The sequence below is a fragment of the Acinonyx jubatus genome, chromosome E2 (genome assembly GCF_027475565.1).
Source record: "Acinonyx jubatus isolate Ajub_Pintada_27869175 chromosome E2, VMU_Ajub_asm_v1.0, whole genome shotgun sequence".
Lineage (NCBI taxonomy): Eukaryota > Metazoa > Chordata > Mammalia > Carnivora > Felidae > Acinonyx > Acinonyx jubatus.
Window position 1 is genome coordinate 51,396,083 of NC_069396.1, and position 9,748 is coordinate 51,405,830.

Consider the following 9,748-nt stretch of genomic DNA (forward strand, 5'->3'; position numbering starts at 1 on the left):
GCGTGCGTGTGTGTGTGTGTGTGTGTGTGTGTGTGTGTCTGTGAGTGTGTGCGGTAGGTGGGGTGCCGAGGGTCATTCACAAGCATCCTCGCCCTCCCCAACACACACTGATCCGTACAAGGGCCGAAGAAGCAAAAAAACAGCTACAAATAGTTACAGGCTCACAGAACCGGGGAGGGGGGGGAGGGCAAGAATGTTTAGCCAGAGTTAGATCCAAATTCACATGCCGCGCCTGCTGACATAGAACCTCGCAAAGCAAGCCGGCAACAACCACAAAGGCACACCCATCAATAATAGTAACAGCAGCTGCCATTCAAAGTGCCCCTTCCACGGGCCGCGCGGTGTTGCAAATTTTCTCGTTAAGTGATTGCCCTGCCTTGACACCGCTAGTCCTCCTAACAGCCCTGCGAAGTCGCTGCGGCCGGCCTCGGTTTGCAGATGGGGAAACTGAGGCACAGAGCGGCCAAGCATGGCTCCAGGCTCCAACACCCTTAAGCCACCACACTGCGCGCTGCCCCGCGCTGAGGAGCAAGTAAGAAGTCAGAAAGGAAACCGCAAAGGACCAGGCGAGCGTCCCAGGCTCCTGCAGGCACAAAATCGCGAGTGCTGAAGGGGACACACAGGGGCGCACACGCCTCACAGACCCCTGCCATCACGAACTACGCTCCCTTCGATTCCATGCCGCGGTCCACTCCTGCCTAGGACGGGAGGGGATGGCAGCTCTCCGCCTCGGCAGGCGGGCAGCAGGAGGGAGGAGACCTCGCTCCTGCCAGCGATCGGTGCCCACCGCCAGTCCAGGCTGGACACCCCTTGGGCAGGCTGCCAGGGGACGAGGGAGCCAACGCAGCTCTGGGCCGTTTCCCACGCTTGGGCCTGGGTTCTGGGAGACGGCGAGAGCGGCCAAGAGCCGGTGGGGCTCCTGCCTCCTAAAAACCCACCCGGTGGCTTGGGTCTTCACGGCCGGCGTGGGTGGTCAGACTGTTGGGTGGGCTTCCGTGGTAGGAGGTGGTACGGATGGCCGGGACTGTGGTGCCTGCCCCTGGGGCCCCAGGAAGCGGGAGTCCCACCCAAACCCTGCCACGGGGAGGAAAGGGCCCACCCTCCCCACCAGCCCGGATCCCCCTCAGGAATCATTCCCCAACCGTCCTGCCCCAGAGTCTATTCCTGGCCTGCAGTGGGGGAGGGCAAGAGCTCTTCCGGTCCGGCCCTCTGCTGGTCCCCGAGATCCAGGTCCCTGATTCCCCCACCTTGCTGTAGAAGGGGACACAGCCGGCAGAGCAGTGGCCAGGGAAGTCAGCACCCCTCCGCCTCAAACTCCCTGGTCCCTGGATCTCCGGGGCTTTTCAATCGTGTCTAACCTTTGTCCTTTCCAACATGGCAAGCCCCAGGTCTTTGCCTCCTGGGTCTCATCTCAGGGGATCTAAACTCACTTGCGTTCTGCTGGGGAGGTCTAACCACAGTCATTTGTGAGGGTCCAACCTCAGCATTATTCATCCGGGGGCGGGGGGCGTCTAGCCTCAAACCCTCTGCTGCAATGTGACCATAGCTTCCCCACAATAGTCCTTCCCCCCATATCCTTTCTTCTGAGCCTTAAGCTCTGTATTTTCCCACCAGGGTCTAACCTGACCCAGAGCTCTCCACTTGGGTCTAACCTCAGACCCGGGGCTCTCCCCTGGGGTCCAACCTCAGTCCTTTCTGTTGGATTCTAGTCTTTTCCACGTTGGTTTCACTCCAGCCTTTATGACGGGGCCTCGTTTCTAACCTCCTACTCCGTTCTCTGAGGTCTACAGCGTGATCTCCCTTCGGGCCCACTTCTAGGTCTAACCTTGGCCTTTTCTCTCCCCATGTTCCCCTCCCTCCATTCCTCCAGCACCCAGCGCAGAGCCTGGCACACAGCAGGCACTCACCAACCGCTTCCCAGAACAAAAGAAAGAGAATGAAGGCAACTCAAAAGTCTGGTTCTTCCGGACATATAAATAATCATTGGCTCACCAACCCTCATTAGGGGCGGAAGAGGGGCAGGAGTTGGGGGGGGGGATCACCCCGTTTCCAAATGGGGACACTGAGGCACAGAGAAGGAGTGTGTCAGCCGGGCTCACAGGGCACAACAGGGCACAGCCAGAGCAGGAACCCACAGCTCTACCACTGGAGGGTGTGGGGAGACCATCCTCTCCTTCAGGATGCTTCCCTACCACGAATGGCTGGAGGTGACGGCCCCAGTGAACCACACCAGCGTCTGGGGCGGGCAGTGGGTAGGAGCTCAGGAGCCTGGGGTCTCAGCAGGCTCTGGACCCACCCCGTCCCCAGGCCTCTGTGACTGACGTCGTCTCCTCTGCTGCACTTGATGCCGAAGCCGGGTCAGGACCAGCTCCGAGGCCTGGACCAGGCTGTGCTGTGGGGGACAAGAGGAGGGCAGGGCTGAGACCGGGCAGCCAGGGTGCAGGTTAGATCACTCGGGATGGTGTGGAGGAGACAATCCCACAGGCCCGGAGCTCGGCTGCAGCGGGAGGCCGGAGCGCAGACCAGCCGGTGGGGTGGGGGGACAGGTCCCTGTGAAGGGGTGAAGGTCAGACCCAGGGGGACGGCCTTCAGTGAATTCCCAGTGGGAAGAACAAAGACGGCACCCAATCGTACGGGTCTGAGGTTAGGACTCGGAAAGGACAGGGGAGGACCAAAACATGGGAGACAGACTGCCCTGAATGGGAGGTGAGGCCGAGGTTAGACCACAGTGGGGGAGACTGAGGCGAGACCTTGCCAACAAAGAGTAGGCCAACGGGACAGAGAAAGAACCAACCAAAGTGAAAAAGGCAGCAATGTGGCATCACCTGAGGGACAGAGTGCGACCCTGGCTGGAGCGTCTGAGGCTAGACCCTGGCAGAAAGGGCAGAAGAGATTACAGTGAGATGGCCTGAATGAGGGATGAGGCCTTGGTGAAGGGATGGTCAGACCACAGGGAAGGAAGTCCTTTCTCCCACAGTCGGACCACAGCCTCTTCCACTGGGATCAAACCTACGCCCTTTCCATTAGGGTCTAACCTGCGACCTCTCTGCCGGGGTCCAACGGTTCCCCTTTCTTCCGAGGTCAAACCTAGACCATTCCATTGAGGCACAGACGGTAGGAAAAGACCCAAGCAAAGAGCAGAGGAGGCGGTATGGTTAGCTTCCGGGAGAAAGAACCCAGGCTAGACCATACAGAGACGGTCTTGGAGGCAGACCGGAGATACGGCCAAGGCAAACACCACACTGGAAGCCAAAGGTGGACCGCAGCCTGAGAGGTGGCGGGGGGGGAGCCACAGGGAAAAGGCTGGAGGGGAGACTGCATTAGTTGGAGTGAAACGGAATGGGGGGGTTCCGGGTTGGACCTCGGACCATTGAACGGTTGGCGACTAGACCCCAACAGGGGTTACAGCAGTTAGGCCGCCATGGCGGGGGTCAAAGTACAGCCCAAGGCCGGACAACAGACCAAAGCTCAAGGGCCTGACCACAACAGAAAGTTCTGAGGTTAGGCCAAAGTGGAAAGGTCCAAGGTTAGACGTTGGTGGAAAGCCGGAGGCTGGCTGCGGGAGGCCCGGAGGGGAGGCTACAGGACAAGGGTAGGAAAAACGTCGTTCGGGAGTCAGAACGCGACAGCAAGGGGGAGGTCAGACCACAGCCGGAGCGCAGCCGGCTGCACACAGAGGAGAGGGTGAGGCAGTGAGGAGAGCGGGCCCTGCGGGAGGGCAGAGGTTAGATCACTGGGCGGGGGTGGAGGCAGATCTGGGTGAGGCCACAGCGAAGGGACAGAGTCAGACAAAGCACGAGGAACCAAGGGCTGAAGTCAGGAGGCTGAGGGCGGGCTGGGGCTGACAGATGCCACGTCGGAACCCCCTTTGCCATGATGGTGCCCCCCCCCAACCAGCGGCCTCTGCTCCTGGGACTGTCCTTGGCCAGCGAGAACCTCCTCCCAGAAACAGGCCACTCCCTCCTCCAAGAGGGGGCCTGCAGCCAACGATCCCTTTGTGCGAACGATGGGCTCAGGCTGCAGGGCTCCCGTGGGGTCGGGCCTTTGAGGCCACCTCCTCGCGTGGCTACTCCCCGTGGCCTCTGACGTGTTTCCCGCGGGAGCGCGCCCTCAAGAAGGCGGCTGAGCGAACACCCCCACCCCAGGCGCCGCTGCAAGGGGCCCCCCCCCCCCCCCCGACCTGAGGAGCCCAGCTACCTGCAGGATGTGCACGCCCTTCAGGGAGACCACGGCGAGCTCCCGCAGCCCGTCCCCGGTCAGGTCCACGTGTGCCAGCGCCAGCAGTGGGCTGGAGAAGTCTCTCTGCCACAGCAAGCAGAATCCCCGCTCGGCCTCGGGGAGCCCGGGCTCCGGGCCGAAGTACTTGTAACAGAGGAGCTCCTGTGCAGGGGGGCGAGGGGTTAGGACCGCGCGGGGACGCGGGGCGGCGGGAGGGGGCCGGGGGTGGCAGCCCCACCCCTCTGGTCCCACCTGTCCGTAGGTGGCCACCAGGACTTCGGGCCGCCCGTCCAGATCTACATCGGTGACCAGGCCACAGAGGACGCTGTCAAACTGGTCACTGCCGGGCAGGAGAAGCTGGTCCTCAAGGCCCCGGCTCAGCAGGTCCCTGAGGGTCACGGAGGCGGTGGGGGGGACCGCGGTCGCACCACGGCGCCCGCCGCCCTTGGCCCACGCCGCTCCCCTGCTCAGGTCTGGACACACCGCTCCTCCTCGGCACCCTCGTCTCCGACCCGGACGTCTTCACGTCCGTCAGACTGCTCACGCAGACTGTCAACCGATATGGACGCCCATCTCTGTCCCCTGGAGGCGGGGCCATCTCCCTCCCGAACGGAAACCCACTTTATTCCTTCTGGTGACACCCTGGCCTCCGGTCCGGACACCCACATCGCCTCCCTGGAGCCTGGGAGCTGGGTTCCAGCTCGGACATCAGGTGAGCCACCGCGGGCTAGCACTGCGTCGGCGGCTCAAAATCCGCCATAGCGGGAGTAAGTTACACCCCAGAAGCTGGCAAACGCTACAAGTCAGGGCTTCCTCACCCAACGAGCCCGCGGTTAAACGTTTGCCAACACGCTCGTCCAGGGGGAGCAGACATCTGTGTTCCCGTCCCAAGGCTTCGATGGATCCGCTACGAGTTCTAGACCCAAACACTCGCACTCCCCCTCCCTGGGGCACGATCACCTTTACCTGCCCAGCCCTGGACAACCTCACCCGAGGGGGCTTCCTCCTGAGAACGACCCGGTGCGGGAGCAGGAGGTCAGGCCGCCCCTGTGAGTCCGCCGTGCGGGCCGCTCACCGATATACCACGGCTGGTTCCAACATGCTGGCCACGAGCACGCTGTACTCTTCCCGCTGTGGCCGGTCCTGGGTCTCTGGAGACGGGACACGCGTGGGGCGGGGCCTGAGGGGACAGGCTCCAGGCTCCTCCTCGCCATCCCTCCTCCCCTGCCCCACCGCTCTAAAAGAGGAGGGAGACCCCACCTTCGCCGTGCTATGAAGGGAAGCTTCGCGGTAGACAAGATGATGGGAGGAACAGGTGTGAGACCAGAGAGGGAGGGAGACGAGTAAGGAACGACCCGAGGGGCGGAAGGCAGCCTGCAGGGGTCAGGCGAACGGAGCCGTCAGAGAAGGGCAGGCCACAGCAAGAGGAACAGAGCAACAGGCAGGAGAGGGGAGCCTGGGTTGGGGGGGCAGCGCTGAGTCCCCAGGAAAAGCTTGGGGGCAGACAGCAGCAAGAGACAGAGTGAGGAGGCCAGAGAGGGGGATCAGAGGAAGTCACAATGTGAGGGCTGACGGTTAGACGAAGGAAAAGCAGAAGGTCAACTCCAGGGTAAAGGACGCAGATTAGAATCCAGGGGCAAGTGGCTGAAATGAATGTGAGGGCACAGAGGGGAGGGAGGGAGCATGGGAGGGATGGGCAGGGGCTGGACGCTCCGGGAGAGGGGTGTGAATCTGGGAGTGGGGAGCTGAGTCTGCAGGGTCACCCCCCACCCCAGAGCTCACCCTCGGGGGCTGAGAGGCTGAACACGATCACTCGGGAGATGGGGCCGTCCTGCAGGATGGTCCATGTCTGCAGAACCTCTGTGTGGGGGGTGAGGAGTCAGGGCCCCGCCCGCCCACCCACCCCGCCCCCTGCCCGGCCCCCATCCTGCCCATCACCTTGACTTCGCTGGTCCACGTGGGCAACTCGGACATAACCGCTCTGACAACCCAGAGCGGAGAGTCGCCGGGATGTGCCGGGGAGATTGTGGACATCAAGCCAGAGGACGCTGGTGGGTGGGCAGGTGGACGGAGGGGTCGGAGGGCATCATCAGATACTGGCCCCACATTCTGCCTCCCCAGGAGCCTCCGCCCCCTTCCTGTCGCCCTGGGGCCCCGCTGGGCCTGATTTCTCTCTGGGATCACCACTCGCCATCGACTTCGTGTGTATGGCCGGAGTTTTCTGAACTCACCTCCCCTGCCCAGTTTCTCTGAGGTCATCTCTGTCTCTACCGTCCCTGAGGGCTTTGCCACCACTTGATTTCTCGGAGGCCGCCTCCCTGGGGCCCCGCTGGCCTCTTTCGGGGGCTCTCTTACCTACTGGTCAGATTTGTGAGCTCCGGGAAGAGGTTTTCCACGGGATGTTCTTCAAACTGATGCAGCCCCTCGTTCTGGGGGAACGAAGACCGACCCCCCTGACTTGAAACGTGTTGGTGGCCAGTCTCACGCGCAGACCCCGCACCAGCCCATGGCAGCCCGAGAGAGCAGGGCTCTGCCCGCCACACCTCCCTCTGCCTCACCTCCTTGTAGAGATGAATGGCCGGGTCATTCCCACTCAGGAGAAACACTGTGTCCAGCTGGTTCCCAACCTGGACCCTGAAAGCAAAGAAGTCTAGAATGCCTGTGAGGTAGAGTCCACGTATAGAATTTTCCAACCTTAGAATCATAGAAACGTTCTGTTTCTAGAGCCCTTCCTTGCCTGCTGGAGTCCTCATTCTGGACGTGGGTTCAGGAATGGAACGTGGAGAGCTCTAGAAAGGGTCGCAGAAACCCAGAACGCTAGAAACTCTTTAATCTAGAACTCCACTGTTCCTCAAGTTCTGTTTCCTGTCTCCTTTGAAATACCAGAACTTTTAGAAATTGCCACGGTGGATGTTCCAACTCGTAAAATGGCGCAACATCCAAATCCTAGAATCCAGAACATCAGTGTCTAGAATTCTCACCTGTTAAGACCAGAAGTTGGCAAACTATGACCTTCTGACCAAATCCAACTTACCGATTTTTGTCAATAAAGTTATACTAGAGCACAGCCACACCGTTCATTGACATAGTGTCGATGGCTGCCTTCTTCCTACAATGGCGGACTTGAGTTGTTATGATAAAGACCGGCCCTTAGCAGAAAAACTTTGCCAAGGGCTGTGCTAGACCACCGATGTCCTAGAATGGAATCTGGAGCTCTAGACTGGAATTCTCATATTTTGGGGTTCTAGAACCTCATATCCCAGATGGTCTGTATTCCACCTACTTGAAATACGAGACTATGAAACAGAAGAACGACTTTATCATCACGAAATCTCTGAATTACCAAACAGCAGAGCTTTCAGATCTTGGAATCTCAGAGCTTACGACTCCAGAAAACTTCGCCCCTCTGGGTCCTTGAGAGTCCAAGTCGAGAACCCCAGAACCTGAGCGTTCTAGATGTCTAGGACACAGGTGCTCAGTTATCGCTCAGAGGATCTAAATAGCGACCTTAAAAGCACCGTGCTCTAAAGAACAAAACAAGAGGGGCGCCTGGGTGGCTCAGTCAGTTGAGCGTCCGACTTTGGCTCAGGTCAGGATCTCACAGTTTGTGAGTTCGAGCCCCGTGTCGGGCTCTGTGCTGACAGCTCAGAGCCTGGAGCCTGTTTCAGATTCTGCGTCTCTCTCTCCGCCCCTTCCCCGCTCATGCTGTGTCTCTCAAAAATGAATAAACATTAAAAAAATTGTAAAAAAAAAAAAAAAAAAAAGAACAAAACGGGAGTCTGACACTCTTCTGGTAGGTTTGCTGCCTCATTTGCTGCAGCCTCCCCCCCTACACACACACACACACACACACACACACACACACACACACTATTGTAATACACCTGTGGCTTACATACTCTGCATGGCACAGCTGGAAAGGAGTGAACTGGAGTTCCAGGTTCAGGCAGCTCTCTGTAAGGGGAGCACACGCAAATAGACACCGGGGACCTGACAGGTCCCCCCTCCCATCTTCCCCATCCCTCCTTCCCCGGAGCCCACACTTACGGGCAATGGAGTCAAGATTGTACTCAGAGCCAGGCTCATAGTCGCAGTAAATGTTAAGGAACGGGCTGCCCTTGTCCCCTGAATCCTGGGATGGGAAACTGGCCTCAGGAAAGAGGGGCGGCACCAAGGGGCATCTGGGTGAGACTCAGGGGGATGCGCTGTGCGTGTGAGGAGAAGGGAATGGGTAGGTGGAGGGAGGCTGGATACCTTGATGAACGTGATCCCCACAACCAGGCCCCGCTTTGGGGGCGACTTGTTGAAGGTGTCGATGGAGACGATCTCCGCGTCCACTGGGAGGGGACAGTTCAAAGTTCGCGTTTCAGGCAGACTTCTGACCCCTCTATCCCCCATCATGGCGACCCCTGACCTCTAGTAATCGCTAATCTCCGACCATCTCTGCAATTATCATTACTTCTGGCTCCATGTGAGTCCTGATCATCATAACCACGGTACGAGGAATCCTGAACCCTAACCACTGACACCAATGCCTCCTGATCATCAGCCTTCACCCCTTTCAATCACCCGGATCCCATTCTCCCATCACGGGGACCCAGCTCAGGGCCTCAGAAGCCTTCTCAACACCACGTTCCAGGCCCCCCCGACCCCCTGGCGCCACGCACCGGGAATATAGTTGAACTGCAGCTCCTTGGCCACGGGCCGGATTTTCTGTCGGAGGTCCTGGTAGCGGAAGCCCAGCACCTTGCCTTTAAGGGTGGCGGCCAGCAGCTCCCCGCGCCCGCCCGCGCCGCCCGCCAGCCCGTACACGTTGCTCTGCGACGAGAAGCGCGTGAAGCTATCCTCGCGCAGCGGGCAAGGCCCTGCAGCCACGGCCGCCTCCCCCATCACGCCCCTCCACCACTCGCCCCGGCAGCGCCCGCCGCCGCCCGCCCTACCCCACCCCACCGCTCCCGAAACGACCCGGACGGCCGGGTGCTCGCCCGTCGCGCAGACTGATGACGTAGAGCAGCTGGCGTCGTTGCCCTTTACCAAGATGGCCACCCGTCGGGCTGCCAGGGCTTCCCTGAAGACCCCCACCCCCATCCCCCCATCGCGCCTGCGTGCTCCTCCCCGCTCCTTTTCGGAGCCCCGGAGAGGGGCCTGCTGGCTGATTGTGGCCTGAAGCTGGGAGGTGGTGGCCCTCGCTGTGGGTTGTGTGGCAGGTAGAACAATAAGAATCATACAACTCAATATAGTCCGTACGTGCCAGGAACTGTTCTAAGCGCTTTGGCTCTGTCGATTGATTTAAAACCCACGAGCAGGCTGGAATCCAGACGCAGGAGGTCATTTTGTCTAAGATCACACAGCTTCGCTAAGAAGTAGAGTCCAAACAAGACTGTCCCAGAGTTCTTTTAATCACGTTACCTTTAAAATGGTGAAATGCATGCTTAGCCAAGGAAAAAGGATCTGGCCTTTTGTCCTGGCACCTCCTTTATTGAATACCTTTCTGCTAGTCATGCTGGCCCAGATGATCTCTGAATGCTGA

The 9,748-nt window shown here is 59.7% G+C and overlaps 1 protein-coding gene across 3 annotated transcripts; it reads right to left on the reverse strand.

The window, feature by feature from the left end:
- Positions 1-1,954: 1,954 nt before the first annotated feature.
- Positions 1,955-9,168, reverse strand: KPTN (kaptin, actin binding protein). Of its 3 annotated transcripts, XM_053211431.1 has the most exons (13): positions 8,886-9,168; positions 8,473-8,555; positions 8,266-8,350; positions 8,118-8,172; positions 6,777-6,912; positions 6,574-6,647; positions 6,157-6,266; positions 6,001-6,078; positions 5,294-5,369; positions 4,471-4,606; positions 4,198-4,380; positions 2,826-2,871; positions 1,955-2,392 (listed from the first exon to the last, which is right to left on the reverse strand). In XM_053211431.1, the coding sequence occupies exons 1-13, from the start codon at positions 9,106-9,108 to the stop codon at positions 2,277-2,279; spliced, it is 1,401 nt and encodes a 466-aa protein (XP_053067406.1). In that variant the 5' UTR covers positions 9,109-9,168; the 3' UTR covers positions 1,955-2,276. The 3 variants fall into 3 exon arrangements, with proteins under 3 accessions (XP_053067406.1, XP_053067407.1, XP_053067409.1); XM_053211432.1 differs by lacking the exon at positions 2,826-2,871 and having other exon boundaries at positions 8,886-9,166; XM_053211434.1 differs by lacking the exon at positions 2,826-2,871 and having other exon boundaries at positions 6,777-6,852; positions 8,886-9,164.
- Positions 9,169-9,748: the final 580 nt, after the last annotated feature.

Excerpts from the sequence above, each read along its gene's own strand:
- KPTN (XM_053211431.1), bottom strand. The coding sequence starts at position 9,108 with ATGGGGGAGGCGGCCGTGGCTGCAGGGCCTTGCCCGCTGCGCGAGGAT. Across the intron at positions 4,381-4,470 it reads TGGTGGCCACCTACGGACAG|GAGCTCCTCTGTTACAAGTA; the intron begins GTGGGACCAGAG and ends CCCCCTGCACAG. Across the intron at positions 2,872-4,197 it reads AGGGCGTGCACATCCTGCAG|GGTCTAGCCTCAGACGCTCC; the intron begins GTAGCTGGGCTC and ends CCTTTCTGCCAG.